This window comes from Sphaeramia orbicularis, chromosome 20 (assembly GCF_902148855.1).
Source record: "Sphaeramia orbicularis chromosome 20, fSphaOr1.1, whole genome shotgun sequence".
In the NCBI taxonomy this organism is placed as follows: domain Eukaryota; kingdom Metazoa; phylum Chordata; class Actinopteri; order Kurtiformes; family Apogonidae; genus Sphaeramia; species Sphaeramia orbicularis.
In genome coordinates, this window is record NC_043976.1 from 27,486,814 (window position 1) to 27,513,755 (window position 26,942).

The following is a 26,942-nucleotide window of genomic DNA, read 5'->3' on the forward strand; positions in this document are numbered from 1 at the left end:
ATCACATACGAAAGGTTAAATAGAGAGAAAAATTCATTTGAGAACTGACACAAAAGTAGCAAAGGGTCTTTTCAGAGGTAAAATAATAGTACTAAAATGCTTTATGCACAGTGTATAATTTGTTCTGCGAGGGGTTTTCTCAATCTAGATAATAAATATGATAAAATAGTAAAACACATAATTATAGGAAACGTACTGAATTATTGTAGGAGTTATTTTCGCCACCACTGCTATGGAAATCTGAAGTGGCTCAAGTAGAAACCATGAACTGTTTATGCATATACATATTATATTGTGTCATTCTAATGAAAGAGATGCTCATAATATTCATAACAACACAACTGAATTGAAAGGTGACTGAATAACCGGGCTATTGCACTTAAACATTGTGTGAAACATTTGTATAATCCATGTACACTCTAAAAAGAAAATATACTGGCTCTGAAACACTGAGGTAACAATTTGCATTCATCTTTGTAAGTAATGCTAATGAGAGTTTAATCTAAGAATATCCAACAAACCTCTAATTGTCAGACTGAATTATGCTAGTACTACTAACATGATTTTTTTTTAAACATTTCTATGCAAAATTAAGTTGAAGTAACTAAATTTATTGAATTCAAAATTGTGTAAATTTAGCTTCAATAGCCATTTATTTTATCCTTATACTATAGGTTCAGTTCAGTTGTTTCCGTCTAATTGAAATACATAGATTGTTTCTATTCGCATGAGGATATGTGGTGAGTTTCCAGGAAGGACAGAAAGTCATAGCTGATCTATGGTTTGAAACTTTTTTTTTTTTTTTTTTTTTTTTTTTTTGTAGGAGACCTTTAATTATTGAAGCCGTTACTCAATGCCTCAGTGGTCAAAAAACTGAAAACAATGAGTTGTTCAAGGAAACATCTGAAAATCGAAAGCCACTTTTTCCTCCTCGTTCTCCTTCGCTGTCTTTTTTTAAAAAAAATTATATTTTCTAGCAGGTAAAATGTCTTCACATCAGATGGAACCACGTTGCACATTTAAAAAAAAAAAAAAATTTAAAAAAAAGAAAGGTTTTGGAGCATTTAGACATCTCATTGGATCATTCCATTTAGCATCCATGTAAAGGACAGGCCAAATTTGTGGCGACCCCAGACATTCAAAACGTAGACTTTTTTTTGCTAAAATTAATTTGTTTTTGATCATGTAATAGTTTGCTATACTATGTTGCAAAGAAACGTTAATTTTAGACGACATTTAGTCTATATAATGTATAGTATTATGGATGGAGGCAGAAAAGCCAGGTGTAGATTACTGCACAAAGTGAGAATTTGATTTTCCTTGGTCAGGATATGTACAGTCAGTCCAGCTTGGATTTACAAGGCTGACAATTAATACTGAACAAACAAGAACTCAAACTATGAATTATGAAAGAGCTGCAGCATCTGAAACCGACCACAATGAACATTTGAAAGATAAACAGTACCACCACAGTGCTTCAGTTTCAGCTTCACAGTTTATCATGTCTTTTATGGATTGGGATTGTCTCTCTCAACTCATGTATTTTTTATTAGTAAGTTGTTGGGTTTTTTTTATCAATTACTAAAAAATTTCAGGCGACCCCATTTGAATTCCAGGCGACCCCAAAGTTGAAAAACACTGCACTATGGTAATGTTGATTTTGGCAACTTAGAATAAAAAACATGAACTTTTGACATGCTGAAAAATTGCCAATTTTAAAGTAGTTTTTTTTTTTACCCTATGTAACTGATATGTTTTTCACAAAGATTTCAGACAGTGAAAATGGCTGATAATGACTAATGTCTTTGCGTGGCCTCAAAGTACTAAAAATACCCTTTCCATCCACGTATTACACTTATATGCCAGGTAAATGTAGGCCGACTCATTATCATCTGAACTATTTTTTTTACCCTATGTAACTGCTTGACCGTGCCCAAAATATTGTTAAAATTGCTCTTATTTTTCTTAAGAAATTTTAGGTTCTTTAGTTATTCACATTTTTATGGAAACTTTGTACATATACACATTTTTATAATGTAATTTTCTTTTTTCACCGTTATTTTTTTTACCAGGTGAGATCATATTAGGTTGAATGTGGCACCTCTGATGTAAAGTGTTAATTCAGAGTCTGTAATTATAACAATTCTCAGTTTAGGTTATAAGTATTCAAAATGGGAATATTGTCCGTGTAACAACAGGGTTATCTATCCTGTGTGAGTTGTAAACTCTCCTACACAAACAGGCATGTGCACGAGTGTACATGTACGAGTACCCACACAGCGTGGACCTCTCCTTGTGAAGCTGCTGCAGTGGTCTGATATGCCATGCTAATTGCTGTCTTGGTGTGGCTCTCCAGAGAGATTCCCAAGCTCTGGAGGAGCTGAGCTTTGCATCATGGTCGCTGCAAGAGAGCACCTCATTTCCACTTCCAAGAGAAAAGTTGTGAAACAGCCAGCACGTCTCCTTACATAGCCTTCTGGAAACCACAGCGATGCACACTGTGCTGCTTCATCCAATTTGGATGGAAATAGAGAAGCAAAACCAGGGACATAAATGCTCCTTTCCTTATGTTCACTTTTTTTTTTTTTTTTTTTTTTTTTGCTGCTCTCTGTGATTATGCATATAGAAGGGATTGCGTGAGTATACATGCATCTATGCACTTGAAATGGTTTGTACTAGAGCTGGCCTGTATGTTATGCTCTTTTCAAAACAGCCAAATTTCTCTGCTTTAGGCTAAAGAAGGAGTGTAGATGCCCCCCAGAGAGCGAAAAAAGTGGGAAGGAGAAAAAGGGAAGTAAAGCGCAAAAGCAAGAACAGCAGAGATGGAGGGGCTGAGGGGGTAGTAAAGCGAGAGAGTAGGGGAGCGCGAGCAACAGAAGCAGAAGCACTCTTTGTAGAAAATTAATAGGAGCAGACAGTTCTGGATTCAAAGTCTGCCTTTTTATGACAAGACTGCTTCCCTGTTAATGGAAGGGCTTTTAGAAGTCCCCCTTGGATAAGAGAAATGTATCAGGGCTGCACACCTGGGAGACTCCCAGACGCTCTTTATTTCTGGCCGGGGATTGGCTTTTGTCTTAAGTAGCCTGTGATTTGTACTCACCGTGAAGACACAGATGTAGAGCCAGTCAGAGAGAGCAAATAAGTGAAAGCAAAAGAAAAAAAAAAAAAGAGGGAGGAGAAGGAGGAGAGGGTCAAAGGCAGAATGAAATAAAAGCACGAGCAAGTGAAGGGGGAGAGTAACCGCAGATGATTTTTATTTCTGACATTCGTGACGCTCTGAGAGAAGCCTGATGGTATGTGTGTGCTTGCGTCTTGCAGGAGTTCATTCTGAACCAGGACTGGAATGACCCCAAGTCTCAGCTGCAGCAGTGCTGTTTGACCCTGAGAACGGAGGGCAAAGAGCCCGATATCCCACTGTACAAGTAAGACCCCAAAAAAAGACACACACACACAATCAGCAAAGTTTTTAGAATCAGCGACAGACGGGGTTTAGAAAGCAGACTTTGCACTTTTTTTCCTTCTTTGTCTGAAATCTACCTATAGAAAAATATTTATAAAAAAACGCATCTGACTTCAATTAGAGCCTGGAATGTTTCTTAGAAAATCCATCTGGAATATGATATATGGACAGTATGTTGTGATAAATGCATACAATAACCAGATGGGGATGACTATGTAGGTCTTTTTTTTATAATGGAAGGCTTGACCTAACTGTCACACGTCAGATTTAACTATGTAAATTGATGCATATAACCCAGGTGGAGGGTGACTTATCAAAAAGTTATACATTTTCACACAATAGCAGAACATAACAGTATTTATCATAGCTTGTACTTTTACTGCAGCGCTGTACTACCGCACTTCAATTTCAGTATAGAGTTAATATGCTTTGATTCAATATTTCAGTTTTATGCTACTATAAAATACACTTTTTTATCTTATATTTTATCATTATATCATATTACTTTATATTACATTACATTACATTACATTAGATTACATTAAATTAGACTGGACTACATTAGATCAGATTACATTATATTACATTAAATTAGATTACAATACATTAAATTAGATTAGATTAGATTGGATTAGATTGGATTGGATTACATTAGATTAGATTCCACTGCATCTCAGAGGCACAGACCATACTTTTTACTCCACTTTATCTATCTATCTATCTATCTATCTATCTATCTATCTATCTATCTATCTATCTATCTATCTATCTATCTATCTATCTATCTATCTGTCTATCTGTCTATCTGTCTGTCTGTCTGTCTGTCTGTCTGTCTGTCTGTCTATCCTTCCATCCATCCATCCATCCATCCATCCATCCATTAATATTCACATTAGTTTTTCATGCTCTTCCTGTCCAGCAGAAACCACATATCTCTAAATGTGTTGATTTTGATTGTTTGGGTGAAACTGAAGGATGAAGTGTTCCAGTACGGCTCTGTTTTTCAGCTTCTTTTTTATTTTTGGTTTGTTTGTTTTTCTGTGATCCTTTTTCAGCTAAATAAAGTCCCTTGGCTTTGCTGGGAATTGCATGGTCACAGCTAAAAACTGGACTGTTTTTCTGAGCACATGAGAAGTTGTGAAAATGTTTTCATGGTGTACTATTAGTACTGTTAAGCGGTTGAAAGATTTAAGTACGTCTTTCAACTGGTTTTCAGTGTTAGTATAAGGCTCAAATTGATGTAGAAGCTGGAAAGGGATAAGACTTATTTTATTACCCCACCCCCGAAGGGGAGGAAAGGAGTGTTGTTTGTGGTTCGGTTTGTTTGTTTGTTTGTTAACACTCTAGCAGCAAAACTGTTGGTTGAATTCAAACCACATTTGGTTTACAGATTGCCAGGGACCCAAAATAGATCTCATTACATTTTGGGAGCAGTAGGTCAAAGTTCAAATTTTATTAGAATTTTTTAATCTGTTTTTCCTCCATTTACTTATAATGGGCAAAATTTCAAATGTCTGGAGCAGCAAAACTATTGTTTGAATTTATACCAAATTGGGATTATAGATTGCCAGTGACCCAAAATAGATGGTATTACATTTTGGGAAAAGTAGGTCAAAATTCAAATTTTTTAATGGATTTTTAAAATTATTTTTTCTTCTCCCATTTACTAATAATGGGTGAAATTTCACATGTCTGTAGCAGCAAAAGTATTGATTGAATTCATACCATATTGGGTTTATACATTGCCAGTGACCCAGAATAGATGTGGTTACATTTTGGGAAAAGTAGGTCCAAGTTCAAATTTTTTTATGAATTAAAAAATAAATTCTTCTCCCCTTTACTTATAATGGGTGAAATTTCACATGTCTATAAAAACATCAATTTTGTTTCAATTTACTTCAAACTTGGCACATATATAGAGGCAATTGATATACTGACATCAGCACATGCATGGACATGATGACATCAGCTGGATTGATTCCAAAATAAGGTACAATACGTGCGAGGGGTGGGGCTTGTTGTGCCTGGCACCACTTGTTGGGTTATTTTATTTATTTATTTGAAACATCAAAATTTAAACTTGAAAAATCATTGATGGGCTAATTTTACTCAAGAAACATAACATGTGCATACCGTCTTTCACATGTACACTCTACATACAAGACAAAACACACACACACACACCTTTCTGTTCACTGAAATCCAAACTGCACAGTTGAGAAGGCTCATTCAGGCGTCACATGGGCTGCAGCACACATTCAGAGAAATTGCACAAACATAATTTACAGGACTTTTTGCTCTGCCATTGGTCCCTGAACATTGTGAATAGCGGTGTAAAGGTCTCTGTTGTTGTGATAAATAAACACGCCCAAAGAGACCTCTTATTTGACAAAAGGTCAAGGAGCAAGTGTCATTTGACAGAATGCTTTTGAAAGCTGCCATGAAGCAGTATGCACGTCGCCATGGAAACTGACAAACAGTGTTCTGTCGGAGAAAGACAAGGAGGATGGGGGGTGGAGGGTGGGGGGGGGTGGACGCAGAGCACAAGGGCAGCTGGAGATGGAGCAGTTTTATGTACAATGAACTCCTCGATAATTCGATGGCTCATCTTCGCTTGCGGTCCTCCGTGTTTTCATCCGATGGTCCCGTCGGCTCTCCTCTTGTTTATTATTCTGTCTGTCTGGCCGACGCATGGCCATTTTTGACACAGCACAACTCTGACACTACAATCAACACTGCTCTCTAACTCTATCGCCTACACGAACGTGAACAAGAAACAAATGGAGATCCGGGCTGACCAGAATTTCAACATTTAAATGCACGGAAAGACACAAACACATTTGTATTTGGTAAATAATGCACATTTATTAAAGGAGAGTTTGTATTAGAGTTGTGTGATATGGCCTTATTTTAGTATCATGGATAATTCGTTATTTTATTTTTATTATGTTACTGTAATATTTAATTATTATGTGATGTAAAAAATTACATGCACCTATTGTTTTAAGAAATAACGGTAACAAAAGGCACTACTTGCAACCGTTATTTGTTAAAAAATAAATAAATAAATAACAGGTAGTGACTACACAAGCATATATTACTATGAAAAATGATCAGATTAACTTTTTTTTGTAGTTGTTGAACTAGAAATGTCTCCTGATGTAGTACTAATTTCGGTTTTGCGATTAAGGCATTTTTCATATCACTTAATTCAAGTTTTTGTTATTTTTATCCCACCCCCCCAAAGCGGAGGCAAGGGGTATTGCTTTTGGTTCGGTTTGTTTGTTTCTGTGCTTGTTAACACTCTAGCAGCAAAACTATTGGTTGAATTCATACCAAACTGGGTTTATATATTGCCAGTGTCGCAGAATAGATCTGATTATATTTTGGGAAAAGTAGGTCAAAGTCAACTTTTTTTAATGAATTTTTTAAATCTTTTTTTTCTCCCACCTGGCACCAGTTGTTTTATTTTTATTATGTTAGTGTAATATTTAATTATTATATGATGTTAAAAGTAATATGCACCTACTGTTTTAACAAATAACGGTAACAAAAGGCACTTCTTGAAACTGTTATTTGTTAAAAAATAGGTAAATAAATAAGAGGTAGTGATCGGACAAGCATGTATTACTATGAAAAATGATCAGATTTACTTTTTTTCTGTAGTTATTGAACTAGAAATGTCTCCTGATGTAGTACTAATGCCAGTTTTGCGATTAAGGCATTTTTCTTATCGCCTAATTCAAGTTTTTGTTATTTTTAACAGTTGATTTCATGCCTCACCCAGCTCTAGGTTGTAGTTTTGGGGTAGCATGATGCACCTTCATAGTCAATACATTGCCTACCAGACTGGGGCAGATAACATGGCCAGGAACGCAGAAGCAGACCCAGTTAGACATTGCAAATCCATCATTTTCATTACTACCTTTCACCATAAAAACTCTAAATATATACACTGTATGGCTGAACTTGGTCATTCAGAGCCTTCGTTTTGGAGGAAGCTCAATATAACAGGTTACAGTTTTATTTACATCACGTCTTAATGACATACTGTCTGTTCATACTATATCATTACCTCTGCTAGGAGGTATTGTGTTTGTTGTTGTGTTTGTTTGTGTGTTTGCGTGTTTGCTTGTTTGTTAGCAAGATAACTCAAAAAGTTATGGATGGATTTTCACGAAGATCTGTCTTGGCAGAGGTCTGCACCCTCCGAGTGCTTTTCTTGTTAATGGTAGTTTAATAATGAGGATGTGACACTACTGACAGGTGACCAAAATAAAAATAAAACAAGTGGTGCCAGGCACAACAAACCCTGCCCCTCGCACATATTGTAGCTTATTTGGGCATCGATCCAGCTGATGTCATCATGTCTGTGCGTGTGGTGATGTCAGCATATCAATTGCCCATATATATGTGGCAAGTTTGAAGTAAATTGAATTGATTTTAAAAATTCATACAAAATTAGAACTTTGACCTACTTTCCTGAAATCTAACCATATCTATTCCGGGTCACTGGCAATCTGTAAACCCAAGTTGGTATGAATTCAACCAATGCTTTTGCTGCTACAGACATTTGAAATTTTGCCCATTACAAGTAAATAGAAAAAAAAAAGATTTTAAAAAATTAATTAAAATTTGAAACTTTGACCGACTGTTCCCAAAATGTAATGAGATCTATTCTGGGTGAGTGGCAAACTATAAACACAATTTGGTATGAATTCAATGAATAGTTTTGCTGCTAAAGTGTTAACAAACCGAACCAAAAACAGTACCCCTTGCCTCCCCTTCGGGGGGCGGGGTAATAATAAAATTTTAAAAAATCTCTGAATCTGAACATTGTTGGAAACATTTGATACATTGTAAGACTCAATTCAACAATATCTGTATATAACGTAGCGTAGTCTGTATATTTTCACCTGTAAACATTGCATTATTCATGCCCTATTAAGAATATTTCAACTTTTCCCTCTGCTGTCAGGTCATTGTTTCAGATTAGGATATGAAGCTGTTCTGTCACTGTCTTCAAAGCCAAAAATACAGTCATTCTGCCGACAGAACACTGTAGTTGCTGGTCTCAGTCCCCAGTAATACATGTGTGATAGCAGACAGACGGTACAAACAAAAGTAATGCTTGCCACTGTTATTTTTGAGTATTGGATTGTTTTATGTGGCTAAAATGTATTTTGAAGGATGATAATGGAGTGGAGGATTCACTGTGCGCGGCACTTGACGTCTGCTGTTGTTTATTTTGTTACACGTCCAGTAACAGAAAATACACTATATGGACAGAAGTATTGGGACACATTGAATTCAGGCGTTTCTTTACTAACAGGGGTCTGGGCTCATAATATAGTTTTATATTGGGATAAATATCAGTGGATTGCATTAGTTAGTTCTGTTTAAATTGTCATCTTTGTTTCCAAAACGTCTCAGAGATGGCTTTTACTTAATGTTCTACCTCTAAATTTCTAAAATATTGTTCATGCTCTGACTGTAAATAATAATTTTCTACCATAACTAACCATCTACTTTATTCACATCTCACATAGGAAGAAAAACCTCCTGTTAAACTTTAAGGAAATTTTGATTTTTATATCTCAAATCAACATGAAGAGGACATCTTACAAACCGTAGCCATGATCTGTCTCAATATTTTTATCCATATAATTTATAAACATCAATATTTCCTTAAAGTTTAATGGGAGAATTTTCTTCCTAAGTGAGAGGTGAAGAAAGTAGATGGTTAGTTGTGGTAGAAAATTATTTACAGTCAGAGCAAAGATAACAATTTAAACAAAACTAACCAATTCAATGATATTTATGACAATATTAAACTATATTATGACATTTGTCATTATTGTTTTGTATCCCAGACCCCTGTTAGAAAAGAAACACCTGAATTCAACATGTCTCAATACTTTTGTCCATGTAGTGTACATACTAGGGGTTTCAACCAAACCCTTTTTTTAGTCCAATGGCCCAAAAGGTCCATTGGACGATTGGTATCAGTTGTCGTCCATCCGTAAACAATTTTTCAAGACTCTTCTACGAAACTGTCAGTCAGAATGACTCAATATTTGTTGTGGAACATCTTCAGGATAAGATCTACGGAGTTTGTTCAAAGAATTGGGAAATAAAGATTTTTGAATTTTTTATGAATTTTTGAAATTGTAAAAATCCCCATTCTTTTATAATTGGACAAATTTGAAAGTGTTATAACTCAAAAACAGTTGAAGATATTGATATAATTTCTATTGGCAATAGATTGGAAGTCACTTATGGGCTTTCATTTGGAGCCATGACCTTTGACCTTGACTGGCCTTGAAAGGTCAAAGCCAAGGTCATCTATATCCAGATTTCTAGACCCTTCTTCTCCAAAACTATCAGCCAGAATCAATTGAAATTCATAGCAGAGGTTCTTTGGGGTAAGGTCTGCCAAGTTTGTTCAAAGAATTGAGAAATGTTGATTTTTTAATTTTTTTTATGAATTTTTGAAATTTTAAAACTCCCCATTGGTTTATAATGAGACAAATTTCAAAGTGCTATAATTACTTAAAAACAGTTGAAGATATTGACATAATTACTATTGGGCAATAGATAGGAAGTCACATATGGGCTTTCATTTGGTGACATGACCTTGAAAAGTCAAATGAATGTCAATTAATGTCTTTAAATATGCTGTTAGACTACAGGACATTGTGTAGCCTCTGGGCAAGTACTTATGACTGCTTTTCCAAACTGGGGATGTGCAGATCATCATCTACTGTAGGTAATATTCTGACTATGCATAAGTAGCTCATACAAACACAGTTCAGGTATCCCAAACTAACTGTCTTAGCAAAACTTGGCCCATGTTGGTGGCCAAGTGTGATTCATGCTTCCTTGTATAACAGCTGTACACCTGCTGATGGTGTCAAACCTATCAGGATGACTTACGGATCTGACTGAATTTGATTAGAAGTATGAAGTGCAGGCAAATATCACAGAGGAGGTCAGGAAATGATGCAAAAAAGTGGAGAAAGAAAGGAGTTAATGCACCAAGTCCCAGCTGAAGGTTCCTTTATGACTGCGTCTGGCTGATGACAGATCCACACCTCAGGCCCAGCACCATCACTGCACCATACATCTGGGTTCTGTAAAACACAGCGGGGAGCAGACACATGCACATTGTGCGGAGACGGGCCGACTCAGTAAGTAGCTGCTTTTAGCTCATATGAGCCCCGTCGACGGCGCTCTTTCTTCGTGCTCACACACTTCCATCTGTGCGCAGCCTTGAAGTTGACAACTTCCCAGCAGCCTCGCAGATTTCCTTTTTATTCGACTCGTTTTTTGTTATTTTAGCAGCGTGATAATTCCAAGTGACACACTCTCCCTGTTGAGATTTGGCTGAAGTGCCGCGCACACGAGTCTTATTTGCTCCACACATGCTATGTGCTTCTTCATTTGTAAGTGAGAAAGGAGGGCTGAATTATTGATAAAGTGTCATAAGTGACCACAATGCATTAAAAATAGATCGCTCTCCTGAAATAAGTAAATTGTCTGTGAATAATTTAGACCACTCACAGCTTGGGTCGGACATGTTTATGCTAATGTTAACATTTCAAACATCTCCCAAGTTTTGTCTGCAGTCCTGTGAATGTGTCTCAAAAGACAGGGAACAGAACTGACGGGCTTTTATTTATTTATTAATCTATCTGTGAGGTACAAGTGTAAATTAGCTGAGTGATATTCTCTTGTCGTCATTCTGTTAAGTTTTCGGTCCCTCTTTAGCTTCATGTTGTTTACCCTCCGAGCACACTAAAGACAAGCAGGTCTTTCAAACACTGTTGTCATTCCCTTATTGCAGTTCCTCACCAGTCATGTCATTTTTTTTTTATCTTATCTGAGGATGATGGGTGTAGGGAGTTGGGGAGGCTTTAAAAGTTGTTTATATATCCCTCAGATGCTGCTGTGTGCTCTCAAAGCAAGAGCTGTTCCCCTCTTCTCAACCTGCCGCTTGAGATGAATTATATTTGTTCCAATTGGAAACTTTTTTCCTCATCCCTTTTTCTTGTTATTTCTCCGAAGGACACTGTCCCTGAGTGTCCTTGTGCCTTTCCCCTGGGTATTATTATTATTTCTCAGCTCTGCCCCCCTCCCTCTCATCCCATATTTTCTGTGTTTGAATTTGCAGGACCCTGCAGACAGTGGGGCCATCACACGCCCGAACCTACACCGTGGCCGTGTATTTCAAAGGGGAGCGAATCGGCTGTGGCAAAGGCCCAAGGTGAGTAAGACACTACAATATAATAAGACACAACGGGACAAGGAGCGCTTCTTCTCAATGCACCGCTAATGGGCTCGAGAATAATGGCTATGCTTTATTGATGGTGTTTATTATAGCAATTAAGCTCTTGTTGGCCTATTCTATTGGGAGAGACATTATGCAGAATGAAAATGAATCGATTCATTATTGATTTGACGTAAATTGTGTTATGGAAATATCACTTTGTGCAGCAGAAGAGCCTGTGACGAGGCGACAGCGCTTCCAGATCTATGTTCAGGTTTGCCTGGGATGGTGTTGTGCAGGACAGGGATGTGTGTGTGTGTGTTTGTGTGGGGGTGTTTTGTTTGCACACCTTTGTGTGTGCTCACACATTCACGCTTTTGTAAAGTAAAGAAAGTGAATCTCTGCGTAAAGGCCTTTTCAGGGTTGAAGGGGTTGACGATAAAGCTGCAGCTGAGCCTGCGAGAAATGAAACCTAAATCCATCAAACATCTCGCACCCCCGCCCCCCCCTTCATGTGGAAATCCCCTGCACGGCCCCCTACTTGAAAGAGCTCTGTCTTGCTCTAAGCTGGCGATAAGTTTGTCCCTTCCATAGGATCTTTGACAGCTTACTGTTTTTGTATTTACATGACTTAAGCTCCTAGCCTCCTCCGCTGCTGGGCTATGATCACACACCACATAATATATACGGAGGGACGGTGAAATGCAGGCGTAAACAGTGCCCAGCGCAGAGCCGCCAATAGGCTTACCTTTTTCAAAAGTGTGCACTGTGTTACCTGGGATTGTTAGGCAAAAGGGTTCTTTCAAAACAAATATAATGCACTTTTGATAATCCTCTCAATATTGGGCCTGTTCTTTCTTTTTTTATTTGACAGAATTTCAGAAAAGAGCCATTTTAAATATGCTAAAGACTTCTTCCTCTTTCTCTCTCCTCTGTCTTTTCCTTTCAAATATTTTTAATCTAGCATCCAACAGGCGGAAATGGGAGCTGCGATGGATGCGCTCGAGAAATGTGAGTTGTTTGGCGCAATCAAGCCCGTACACACACACACACACACACACACACACACACACACAGAGAGAGAGACACACATTTCACACTGTAAGCCTTTCACACACTTTGCCTCAGTGTTGAGTACTGGCCTTGGCTGTGCTGTATGCAAGATGGCTGGCAGAGAGCTGTGGCCTGACCAGCCTGTTGGCTACGACATATAGGATATTAGGCTGTTTGAAGTGCTAGCCCAGAGCACAGGCATGGGGTCCAGCCAGAGATGGAGAACCGACGGGGGAGCTGAGCATCCTCGAACATGTCCATCGTCCTGAGGGACCAAAGGAAGTTGATGTCGAGGGATGCAGAGTTTCTAGTGTTTGTTGTGTTTTACAGACACGAGAGCAAGGCGTCGCACTCGGAGCGACTCTCTTGTGCTCGGCGCTCCTCTTCAGATTTGAAGGAGTGCCGCTGATGCGTCCCCCAATGCGCTGCTTCACTCCTTGGCTGTTTTTCATCGTGTCATCAACCACCACTTAAGGAGAATAGATGGTGGTTTTTAGGCATTTACAATGTCTCATTCAGAGCCAAGTAAAAATACAATTACAGGGCTCTCAGAAACACATCCACGAGCTGTTTCCATCATCTCCGATTTACCTCGATGCATATGTATGCGTATGCATAATATCATCGATTATTTTGTGTGTTAAGAGTTGGCTGTGTGCTGGAGTGTAATCTCTGAACTGGAGTCGCTTCCTATCCCTCTGACCAGCACATTAATCAGATGTACATTTGTTCTTTACCCAACTAATTAGCTGGAGGTGAACACAAATGGCTTTGTTGGAACAGGCCTGTGGAACTTGCAAAGGGCAGGAAGGGCACACTTTGATTTCATTTGGCTCATAAATGAGGCCTCGAGCCACGCGTGATTGATACTGTTTGTTCGCGTTTTATGAAACATTAGTGTAAGAGTGTTATTATTTAAAGCACTTCTTTTCCTGGCTCCCCTTCCTTATCAGGGAGCGTAGTTCACTGCACACACTCTCTCTCCTGTGTCTTCCCCCCACCCTTAATTCCTCCCATTTCCTCTCCCCAGTGTACACCTCTGTCATCATGATTGATAGATGCTCATTGCTAGTAAATGAACATTTCCCCCTCTCATAAATTGCTGTTTCATGTGACTAGATTAGCAATGCCTTTTAAAAGGTCAGTTAATTTAAAATCATCTCTTCAAGTCTCCCTTCGTTCGGCGCAAAATGCCTCCAGTTCGAGTGCTGTAGTTTGACTTTGTATTGTCACTTAATTTACATTTCACCCCTTAAGCTCCACATAGTCGTTTCTGTCACCGGATGGCCTCGAGAGCCCAAACCGAGCTTGTCACATGTATGAGCTTAATTAATTATTCCCAACACAAATAACTATAATAGCTGCAAAATATGAAATGTTATAGTGTAGATTAGTTTGTGATTAAGGAGGAACAAAAAAAAAAAATTAAAAAAAGTCAATTAAAGTAACCTGAACAGCCATTTTAGAAGATCAAAGCATCTGATCTAAAATATTTAATACCTTGTGAACCACTACTCCTATCAATACTTGTAAATAATTCAGGTAAAATGCAGATTCTTAGCTTTTCATCATCACCAGATATGACTCATTTGGACATTCAGAGGCTCCTTAGTGAAGATGGAAACACTATCATCTAACGAAACATCAACTCACCAATAAATTCAATGTAGTTTGACAAATGACAGTGGATGTAGACACTTGTTTTTCTATTCAATTATGATATATTTTTGCTGAAAGTCACTTTTTCTTCAGTTCTCTCTGTTCTAATTTAATGACCTTTGAATTTATTCTTGAGTTTTTATGAGCATCTACCTAATCAGTAAATTTAATATAAGAAAATACCAGATTTTCAATGAAAAATGCAAAATACAGAGGATAGTATAATAATGACTTAGGAAAAATTAAGTTGGAAGTTGCCACAAAACTAGTTCAAGGTCTTTAAGGAGTTATTTGTAAACTCTCTGTTTTGTAGTTTTAGAAGGAAGTGAGAAAATTTAAAATGTGAATTGGGAATACTTTGATGTATCTTTGACATTTTATTGATTAGTTAAAATGTCATAAATAAGGATAATAATTGTCTCTAATGCTGATCTATCGTATAGACTATTACAAACATTTAAGATAATTAGAGATGTCATAATGATAAAAATGACCATGCTAGTTGTTGACAGAATTATCGTGATAAATGTCAAATTGATATTTTGTTCAATTTCAGGAAGTTTAAATGTTGTTTTTCTTTGTGTGTGAGAGGTGCATGTATGTGGTTAGAACATGACAAATATTTCAGAAGTCTAGAGGTAGGACATTTAAATTGATGATAAAAATTAAAAAATCAATGTTGAAATCAAGTAAAAACAAACATTCTAATCAGTATGTAAGGAATTCAGGTGATAATGAACAAAAAATGTAAAAAGAGAAAAGAAAATATCAATCCTTTGCCTCAACAATATTTGACAAATGATAACGTACATTTTCTACCAATTCCTTGAGTAAACATTTTCTATTAAATGACCACATTACATTTTGAAATATATAGACTGTTCAACATTATGTTTCTGTTTTTATTCGGGGGGGGTATGTACGTGGGGTAGGAGTAGCAATTATATACGTGGGGATGCGGTCCATAATTAATGTAACTAATGGTGGCGTGAAGCGAAAGTAAAACTTAACACGTTTCCAATGTCCAACTCTCTGCGTCTATGCCTCTATTATACAGCGGATCTTAAACAAAATTTTCACAACTTCTAACCTGTATCCACTGCACGGCCCTCCACTGTTCTATGGGCCCCCCACAAATGCAGGATCCCATGAATTTGTCACGTTTACCCCCCAGTCTTTAAGCAAAAGTTCCACATTTTGTCCTGGTATTTAATTCAAACTATAATGTAAGTAGCGTGTTGACCTGTTGGGTTTCTAGATGTGGTAGTTTTTATGCTATTGTGTATTTGTGCATGTTGTACCGCATTTGTCCAGCAGTCACCGCCAAAGCGTTGTGGCCATATCGACATGATCGTAAGGCTATTGTATTCCAAAATTACTAATATCTCCCAAAATATCGGTCCTATCAACTTGCCGTTTTCGCTAGTCTGTTCCTTGACCAAAAATCCATGAGTATGACAAACTGCAGCAGTCAGATCTTTACGGATTTTGTGTGATTCTTGAGACACACACACACACACAGGTCATTTGGCTTTTAGAATATCGATGACTTGAGAACCAATGAAATGATTATTGATTGATTAGTTGAAGCCCAGATGTAGTTGCACCAGTCGTTCATTGCGTCATTATCAGAGTTCATATCATTTCAAGAATTAGTCTCAAGTCATCTCAAATGAATCTCATTAGTACAGGGCATGTCGCAGAAATACTCCCGGTCTGTTTGGCCTATTGTCGAACATCAGAACGTCTTTTTTGCGTATTGAGATAAATATGCGGTGTCCGTCAGTTCAAACACGCCTTTGAAGGATGTACATTTCCTGACCGTGAGTTTCTGTAATGAGACTGGAGCTCATCTGCTGCAGAACCGCCTGACGCATCAAGTCCTACTGGAGCAGCATTGTCTCTCATGTGATTGTCAAGGGCCTCGCTTCATTTGTTCACATAGCAAGACTAATCAAGGACATTAGCCCCGGTGTCATGTAATTCGTCATTGATTGTCTTGTTGGCCCTCAATGCGGCATTGGCTACACCATTACTCCTCTTGTATTACAGCCCAACCTAGTGTTGGCGGTGATCGAAAACAGCTCCCTGCAACGTGTCAGGATTCATTTCCATGTTTTATTTAAGGTCTCCTTGAGTATCAGAAGCACTTTGAGGAGGATTGGACTTTTTTTTTTTTTTTTTTTTTTTGTTTCTGGTGCTTTTCCTGACTGACAGAATCCGGCGGTGTTGAAGAGGTGAAAGACATGGCTGCGTAAAGTCAGACAGCTCAGAGCTCATTAAAGAGACCGAGGCCCGATATTTGGCGTGTGCGTGTCCGCCCGTAGCCCGTCCACCGGTGGCTCCGCTGATTCACTTTTCATTATTTGATGACCCGCGTTTTGACAGTCTCCTGCCTGTATCTGTCGAGGCGAAATTAAATGTTAACCAGGGCCCGGACTGGGAGAAACACAAGTGCAAACAAATCGAGCTGAGAGCATCCAGGTAGGGGAGCGGCGGCAGTGGCGGAGGAGGAAGGAGCCGGCGGTGCACAGTTACCACGGCCCCCACGGCTCCACGCACCACGCTCCGTTAGGTCTGAGGCGGCATCAAATATACATGGAAACGGCTTAACCATTTATCATTCATCCTTACAGATAGTACCGCCTCTGTTTCAAGTCTCCCATCTCTAACATTCAACCCCCCCTCCCTTTGCTTTTTTTTTTTTTTTTTTTTTCTTTCACTTCCTGGCAGCTGCTTGTTTTTTAAACAATGTAATATCTGTTGAATAAGAAAAGGGCCCTGGATCTGGCTAGTAGCTGGAAGGGGACTACATTCTTTCCTCAGATTTCTTTAAACCCCTTAATCTCCGGATAAAAGCATAGGATGGATAGAGGCAAAAGGAAAGTACAGTACGCAGGATCTCTATTCACTGACTTGAGTCTTTTGTTTGCCCTTTGGCGTGGCAGGGAAATCCCTTCATCAGCGCGGTTACAGATGAGCTGTATTGGCTTGTTGACTGATGTGAAGCGTGCAAGCTCTAGGTGATAGACTCAACCGCCGCCACCACCACTGCTGTTCTGGACTCGTGTCACAGCAAAGCATCGGGCTGAATAGTGAAAAGACGCTGTATGTTGCTGTACAGATGCTTCGTCAACACGTCGCACACAGGGATGTTAGAAAATATCGGTTCTGCAATATCCTCCTGAGACCCAGCAATGCATTTTTGTCCTCTGTAGTGGACTAGAGTTTCGCAGCTTTACTTGAAAATAAATCATTAAAAAATATCCACTGAAAAGGACATTATATGAAAAGAAATTTTAACCCTTTCATGCATAGGTCACTACAGTGGACAGTTATTCTCCAGCTGTTCTCTTGTACATTAATGGGTTTTGTTGTTTTAGTTCCATATCAGCCAACAGTGGACACTTACGCACCATCTCATACCCTGACATTCAGACCATTACTGTAACTTTGCTGTTCTTGTAAGCCTGATCTGCAGTAACATTTTTTAGTGTAAATCAATTGTTATTTGTTAGACAAGAAGGGTTTTTTTTGTATATTATCTCCATGAAGTGAGTAATTACTAGCATTAGAATATGTTAAAATGTCAGAAGACATCAGATTAGCAGCCTTAAAAATGTTTTTATTTCATTGTTTTCAAATCACTTTCTGATATTGGGTTTTAAACACGTTTCTTTACTTCAAAAATTAAATGTATAGCTATTTTTGGAACTCCTTAGAAAAAAAAACTTGATCGCATTGTTTTTTTCATGCATAAGGAGGAATAAAAACACAAGAAAAAAATCTTGGCTAAGGTTCTCACAGTTAATGCATGAAAGGGTTAAAATGTAGCTGTAAAAACTGTTGCATCATGCTGTTTCCAATTAAGGCAATTATTTAATGTAAAATGGCCAAAATGTTTACTTACTGGGTCTCGGGAGGATATATTGCGATATTTCATTTTACAATACCATATCGATATTAAAAAGTGCTGTATCGATTTTGTTAGGTATTTATTCAAATGCAGATATGGCGGAGGTTCATTCTTGTTTTTTTTGTTTTTCTTTACTGTTTATGTCTTATTTATTATTATTTAACTCTGTTTCATTAAATAATGGTTATTTGAAGCATCCTAAAAGCACTTTTTACTGTCTGAGAGAGGCAGATGTTAGTTCTTTTGTTGGGATTGTGTCATGTAAAATTTGCAACCGTAAGTGGGAGAAATCTCTGGTCTCTTTGACGCTCCTCTCCAGTTGTATTTATGTCTGTACTCCCATCTATGTAGTGGAACTTTGTTGAGTAACAGTCACACAGAGCCAAAGACAAACTCAGAGATCGAGCAGAATTCGAGTCGCATAAAGTGTTTATTCATACGCAAAATAAACACTGAGTTGACATCTGCAGAAACAACTGACTTTTTCGCTCTGGGAGACCACTTTTATACCATCAAAAGTAGGTTGGGTTTAGCTACAAACCATACCCATTTTTTATCATATTTTGAACATTAATCTAGTCACGTCGGAAACCCCCCTCTCAGCTTATCCCCGATAGGGTGAGGTTTCTTTGGTGTCGGTCAGGATTGGTCAGACATATATAAATATGTAACTTTTTCCCGGAAAATGTAAGGTACTTCCCAGAATGTTCAAAAATTTCTACTCACGTGTACTTCTTTTGCACACCACGTTTTCCGGAACTTTCCATGAGCTCACATGTTCATTCTGCCCGCCCCATTTTGAAGCTTTGCAGAAATTCACTAATTCCTTCAATGACTGCACATTTTCGTTCTTTTTGTGGGTCTCCCAGAAAAAAGTCAACCACTCTGTTACAACCGTCACATTGTACTGAAATTTAACTTATGGCATGCAAATGAATACTTTTGATTATAAAATTAATACTTTGATTATAAAATGAATACTTTTGAATATAAAATGAATACTTTGATTAAAATGCTGTTTTTTTGACACCACAATTACACAAAAATAATGTTCTGATGTTAGTTCTGAACTAATAGAATATGAACATTTGAACAGGATCTTAATCTGTAATGTCTGTAAAACATAATTTAAGTTTTAACACAGGAAAATTTTGTGATATTGCATTAGATCCTGTTGTGATCAAATAAAAATGTGTTTAGTGTTTGTGCATATTTCTGGTGTAATTCAATTCTTCAAGGAAATAATCATTTTAAAAAAAAATTGCCTTTTTAACAGTATCATGATATATCGTGATATATCGTATCGTGATCCTAGTATTGTGATTTGTATCGTATCACCAGATTCTTGCCAATACACAGCCCTAGTCCTAAATGTGTTTTTGTCTGACTTCCCTCTGCTGTTGGATCAGAACACTAATACTACATTTAACCCCTTTAAGATGCCAGATGCCACTAATTCTACACACTGGTTCTTGAAGTAACTTAGCTCCAGCTGGATGAAACAGGGCAGTTTTATGAAATCATGGTTATTTAAAACATCCTAAAAGCACTTTTTCCATCTGAGAGAAGCACATGTTAGTTCCTTTGGAAACTAGGAGAATAAATAACATTTAGTGATATAACATTAGATCCTGTTCTGATCAAATAAAAATGTGTTTATTATTTGTACATATGCCTGATGTAATTCAATTATTCAAGGAAATAATCTTTGAAAAAAAAGAAACAAACAAACAGTATCATGGTATATTGTGATATATCGTATCGTGATCCTAGTATTGTGATTTGTATCGTATGACCAGATTCTTGCTGATACACAGCCCCAGTCCTAAGTGTGTTTTTGTCTGACTTCCCTCTGCTGTTGGATCAGAACACTAATACTACATATAACCCCTTTAAGATACCAGATACCACTAATTCTACACACTGGTTCTTGAAGTAACTTAGCTTCCAGCTGGATGAAACAGGGCTGTTTTATGAAATAATGGTTATTTAAAACATCCTAAAAGCACTTTTTCCATCTGAGAGAAGCACATGTTAGTTCCTTTGGAAACTAGGAGAATTAAAAAAAATTGTGATATAACATAAGATCCTGTTCTGATCAAATTAAAATGTGTCTAATATTTGTACATATGTCTGGTGTAATTCAATTATTCCAGGAAATAATCTTTGGAAAAAAAAAAGAAACAAACAGTATCATGATATATCGTGATATATCGTATCATGATCCTAGTATTGTGATTTGTATCGTATCACCAGATTCTTGCCAATACACAGCCCCAGTCCTAAGTGTGTTTTTGTCTGACTTCCCTCTGCTGTTGGATCAGAACACTAATACTACATATAACCCCTTTAAGATACCAGATACCACTAATTCTACACACTGGTTCTTGAAGTAACTTAGCTTCCAGCTGGATGAAACAGGGCTGTTTTATGAAATAATGGTTATTTGAAGCATCCTAGAAGCACTTTTTACTGTCTGAGAGAAGCACATGTTAGTTCCTTTGGAAACTAGGAGAATTTTAAAAAAAAAAGTGATATAACATGAGATCCTGTTCTGATCAAATTAAAATGTGTCTAATATTTGTACATATGTCTGGTGTAATTCAGTTCTTCCAGGAAATAATCTTTGAAAAAAAAGAGAAAAAAGAAACAAACTATCATGATATACCGTGATATATCGTATCGTGATCCTAGTATTGTGATTTGTATCGTATCACCAGATTCTTGCCGATACACAGCCCTAGTCCTAAGTGTGTTTTTGTCTGACTTCCCTCTGCTGTTGGATCAGAACACTAATACTACATATAACCCCTTTAAGCTACATATGTCTGATGTAATTCAATTCTTCGAGGAAATAATCTTTGGAAAAACAAAAGAAACAAACAGTATCATGATATATCGTGATATATCGTATTGCGATCCTAGTATTGTGATTTGTATCGGATCGCCAGATTCTAGTCGCACGTTGGCGCCACCGTCCTCAGGTGCGTAGGCCTCGTTGTTGCCGGGACCTCGGCAAGACCGCAACCTCTGTCCTTGAAAGGAATTACCGCTCTGTCAATAAACAAAAGCCCCGAGCCAAGTGCATTTAACATCTTATCCAAAGGCGATCAGTATGCACGGGGCGGTGTTCGTCGAAGGTGCTTTTCTTCACAGCGCCGGTCAGCCACGAGTCCTCACTTATGTCTCACCAATGCCCAACACACGGAAATGAAAAGCCTTGTGTATTCTTTACCAACCCTATTCTTTGATGCCTGCTCTTGTGCCGCATGTTAAACAATGTAAATGGCCAAAGCTGTTTTTTTTTTTTTTTTTTTTTTTCCACTCAAGTGGGTTATTCTCAAGTCATCTCCCAGGGAAAAATGCTGGTGATTTCCATATTTTAACTGCAATATGTAGTTTTCTCTCCAAGGCTCACCAAGTGTTGCTTACTCACCGAAAGCATATTGAAATAGGCTGTGTGTTTCTGTGTGCGTCCACGCATGTGTGTGTGCCTCGAATTTGCCTGAGAATGATTTTTCCCTCTTCAGGATTTTTTTTTTTATTTGATCCGACTCCTTTTTAATAGGATACTGCTGTTATCTTGCACTTTTCCCCGCTGTAGCCATAATGAGGAATTAGAGTGTGGTAAGAGGGAGAATGCGTCTTTTCTTGCCTTTTTGGAAGTCAAACACATATGTAATGTGGATTGCATGATTTTTTTTTTATTTTTTATTTTTTTTTGTTAGTGTTTCATTTACTATAGGAGTTTTTTTTTTCTTAAATTCTGATTCAGAACGGCTAAGTTATTTGTTCATGGTCAGTTCTTCCTGACAATCAGTGGAGGAATATGTTGTTGTTGTTGTTGTTGTTGTGCTCAGACGGAAGCCAATTACACTCAGCAAAACAATCCACTTCCCAGGACGGAGATGTGACAGGAAGTTCGGAAAAATAACTGTGAAATTTCTGTACAGATAGGGACACATTACCAGCCATTACTCTTAACAAATAACTTTTTTTTTTTCTTTTAACCTGAGTTAAACACGGTCTCAAACATTGTAAATTATTATGACACTTAGTGGAGCTCAACTATTAATATCTCACCCTGTTATAAAAATAAATAAATAAATGAAAATCTGCCCCTATTTATGGATCTGCTCAAAACTATGTATTTCATCCCTACCTTTCCACCAAGTTTAATGAAATTATGTTTTGCATAATCACTCTGAGACACAAATATGTACAGAATAGAAGCAGTCAAGTACTCAAATACTATACATAACTATGTTTTAAGCATATCAGTTTACATTTTGATTTTATTCTACTTAAACTGTACTCTTTTACATATCCAACACAAATACTGCACCTTTTTGATCTCCTTGACCTATTTCTCTCCAAATTTTTTTTTTTTTATTGAGCCAAGATATCTTATACATACAGAATTGTCATTTCAGTGCTCAATTCCGCTTACATCTGAGAATTAAAATGAACAAGTGGTGCCAGGCACAACAAACCCCGCCCCCATACATATTGTAGCTAATTTTGGCATCGATCCAGCTGAGGTCATCATGTCTATGCATGTGCTGATATCAGCATATCATTTGCCTCTATATATGTGCCAAGTTTGAAGTAAATTGAAACAAAATTGATGTTTTTATAGACATTTGAAATTTAGCCCATGAAAAGTAAATGGAGAAAAAAAATATTTTAAAAATTCATAAAAAATTTGGACTTTGATGTACTTTTCCCAAAATGTAATCAGTTCTATTCTGGGTCACTGGCAATCTATAAACCCAATTTGGTATGAATTCAGCCAATAGTTTTGCTGCTACAGACATGTGAAATTTCACCTATTATACGTAAAGGGTGTGGGGGGGGGGGGGTGTTTAAAAAATTAATAGAAAATTTAAACTTTGATATATTTTTCCCAAAATGTAATCACATCTATTCTGCATCACTAGCAATCTATAAACCAAATTTTGTATGAATTCAACCAATAAAATTGAAGATTATTATAGACATTTGAAATTTTGCCCATTATAAGTGAATGGGGAAAAAAAAGATGTAAAAAATTCATTAAAAATTTAAACTTTTCCCAAAATCTAATCAGTTCTCTTCTGGGTCACTAGCAATCTATAAACCAAATTTGGTATTAATTCAACCAGTAAAATTGAAGATTTTTATAGACATTTGAAATTTTGCCCATTATCAGTGAATGGGAAAAAAAAAGATTTAAAAAATTCATTAAAAATTTGAACTTTTCCCAAAATGTAATCAGTTCTATTCTGGGTCACTAGCAATCTATAAACCAAATTTGGTATTAATTCAACCAGTAAAATTGAAGATTTTTATAGACATTTGAAATTTTGCCCATTATAAGTGAATGGGGAAAAAAAAGATTTAAAAAATTCATTAAAAATTTGAACTTTTCCCAAAATGTAATCAGTTCTATTCTGGGTCACTGGCAATCTATAAACCAAATTTGGTATGAATTCAACCGATAGTTTTGCTGCTAGACTGTTAACAAACAAACCAAAAACAATACCCCTTTTTACCCCTGGGGCAGGGTAAAAAAGTACAAGATGAAAACGTGCTAGATTATAGAATAAAATGTATTTTACTTATTTAATCCCTTGGCAGGTATCAAAAACTAAAACGTTACAACAGACAGTGTGCAAATGCAAATAGTAACCATGTTAGACACTGTCATTATTTTTCAGTTTTGAATGGTTTCATTTATGAAGTGACAGGAAATTATGATGAAAGATGCCCAGAACTTCCAAGACTGCAATGCAGCCTCTAAATTCTATGAAAATATTCAATTTGCAATCACACGACGCAAAGAAAAGCCGAAAATTCTCAAGATTTTCAAAGCAGAACTAAATAACATTTGGTATTTTTTAGTGACAAATGACAAATGAAATATATTTTCATTTGTAAAACCAACTCGCTTAATTGTTCGAGACGTGGTTTTGATAGTCGAACTCTTTTAACACAAAAGCGACGGCCGCTGTGTCTGTCATTTTGAAGAACGTTTTTATTTCTGCCGTGGATGTGGGTCTGCAGAAACACAATATCTACAACGGATAGCTGAATAGTTGGCTCAAACCCTGCAGCGGCATATTATCGGCTGTAACTCCTCGGTGTGGACAAAAGAAATAATTAAATTTCCCCATTTATCTGAGGATAACATACACTATCTGACAATGATACAGTGCGTGCTGCAAGTATTTAGACAGAGACACATTTATTGTTTTGGTTCTGTGTTCATAAAACAATGTGAGGTTAAAGTGCTGACTGTAAGCCTTAAGAGTGTTTGAGGATGTTTACATCTATTCTGGGCAAACAGTGTTGAACTCAGACATTTTTATACACAGTCCCTTTAAATTATAGAACAGTACAGCAGATGAAACAAACTTTTTTTTTTTTTTCCCCAAACAACCAGACCTTTTTCATACAAGTCTGTGTTCACGTTAGTTTATTTCTCCTAATAAACACACTGGAGGTCTGCAGTAGTCAAGTACAGTATGTTTATAGCTATGACGCACTTAAATGTAATGCTTTTTAAGACCTATTTAAGGTCATTTTAACCAAATTAAGGTGGTGTTTTATTTTATAGAAGGGTCTTTACCAGCTTTTTAGACCCAATAATAAAAGAGAAGTTTAGACATAGTACCTAATGATGACCTCAAGTAAATGCAAAAAAAAAATTATACTCTTTATCTGAGCCTTCCCAAAATTAATGAATTTTTAATAAAATATTGGGGCCAAAAATAGGACCAAATTTGGGACATGAAAAGCTACCTAGTTATCTTGAAAACATCATTTGAAATGGTCTTATGTACCGCTATAAATAAAGACACTGTGTTAAATTTGAGGATCCTAGTGGTTTTTCTAATCAAGACATGCAGGTTTTTCATGAATCTCAGTATCATTTGGGGTTTCGTATGTAACCCACCGTGTCCACTCGTGTTACATACAGAACCAGCCCATTTAAATGCATATAAATCGCGAGTAATTTTGCAACAGCGGTCATTTTTGTGAAACACTGCCTTGCGTAATTAATTCAATTCCCAAAATGTGCCTGTGAGAGAATAAAAAGATACTCAAAAAAAATTGTTGCGCGTAATTTTCGTGTCCTTTTTACCGTGTTACATGCAGATTTTTGTGTGCGCGTCAAATAAAAATAATTTCTCTTTTATCTCAGTAAATATTTATTTTTAAAATAGATCCAAAGTGCTTCCAAACTTGCTTCATAACATTAGTCTACACCTTATTTGAATTTTTAAGCCTGTTTTTAGGGACCAGTTTCATAGAAGCACCCAGAAATCATTTTATTTGTTAGACATTGCAGGTAAATATAAAGGCAAGCAACTATAGAAGAAAACATTTTAATTGTCAGTATCTATCACACTCTTACATGGGTCATATTTTTCAAGTTTATGACAACATAACTCGAGACCTACCGTATCAAATTTAAAACCTTTTAAAGACTTTTTATTAAAGGGGTCATATTTTTGCAAAACCCATTTTTATTAGTCTTTGGTTCATTTATTTGCGTATTTGGACCCTAATAGTTCATAAAGTTTAAATTTGAACCCTCCAGGTGCTGCAAAGCTATCTTTAGATTAATTTTAACAAAAATCAAGTGGATTTCTACAACCTGTTTTAATTCCTGCTTAATTTGTTATGGTTTTATAAGTAGTTACATCACGACATTTGCACATATAAGGTCAAGACTTCCGACGAACATTTCTCCGAGTACTGAAAATAAATCCAAACTTCGAGCCAATTACCTAAAATGTTCAGAACACAAGTGGCTGAATGGGATAGAGCAGCAAAGTCAACCACCTGGAGGGGGCGGGGTCATTTGCATTTAAAGGGCCAGCGCTCAGAACAACCTTTCTGGTGTCATTACTCAGAAATAGGGTTGAAGATGGACCTGTGGAGTTGAATTAATGACGAATTGAGACCCAAGCATAGCATTTACAGTTTATGTAGACCACATAATGCATAATTCCATTTAAAAAAGCAAAATATTACTCTCTCCATTATAACCCTTTCCTATCTGAACATGCAGGAACACACACACTGCAGACTAAGAGCAGTGGGCTGTCATAGTATACATGTGGAAGTTTTTATGGAGCTACTGTATATTCATTTTAACCCTTTCATGCATAGTGGTCACTACAGTGGACAGCTATTCAGAACTGTTCTCTTGTGTATTCATGATTTTTATGTTTTTAGTTCCATATCAGCCAACACAGTGGACGCCTATGCCCCATCCCATACACTGACATTCATACCATTACTGTAACTTTGCTGTTCTTCATAAATCTGACCTACAGTAACATGTTTGAGTGTAAATCAACTGCTTGTTATTGTTATTAGACTGTAATTAATCATTTTTCTTAAACAAAAAGGGGTTTTTGTGCACATTATCTCCATAAAGTGAATAATAACTAATATTGGAGTATGTTAAAATGTGACAAAACATCAGATTAGCAGCATTAAAAACAATATATTTCTTACTTTTCACACAGTGTATCAGTAAATACATGTTTTTTTGCTTCAAAAATTAAATGCATGATGTCCAGGTGAGTGAA

General features: G+C 36.9%; 1 protein-coding gene across 2 annotated transcripts in view; it reads left to right on the forward strand.

Annotated features, from left to right (window-relative positions):
- The window catches only part of drosha (drosha ribonuclease III), a 195,722-nt gene that overhangs the window by 162,662 nt on the left and 6,118 nt on the right, over nt 1–26,942 (forward strand). For both annotated transcript variants that reach the window (XM_030122783.1, XM_030122784.1), the window contains 3 exons: nt 3,319–3,422; nt 11,634–11,726; nt 12,694–12,740. In XM_030122783.1, the coding sequence (XP_029978643.1) occupies nt 3,319–3,422; nt 11,634–11,726; nt 12,694–12,740 (244 nt within the window). The remainder of the gene's footprint in view (nt 1–3,318; nt 3,423–11,633; nt 11,727–12,693; nt 12,741–26,942) is intronic.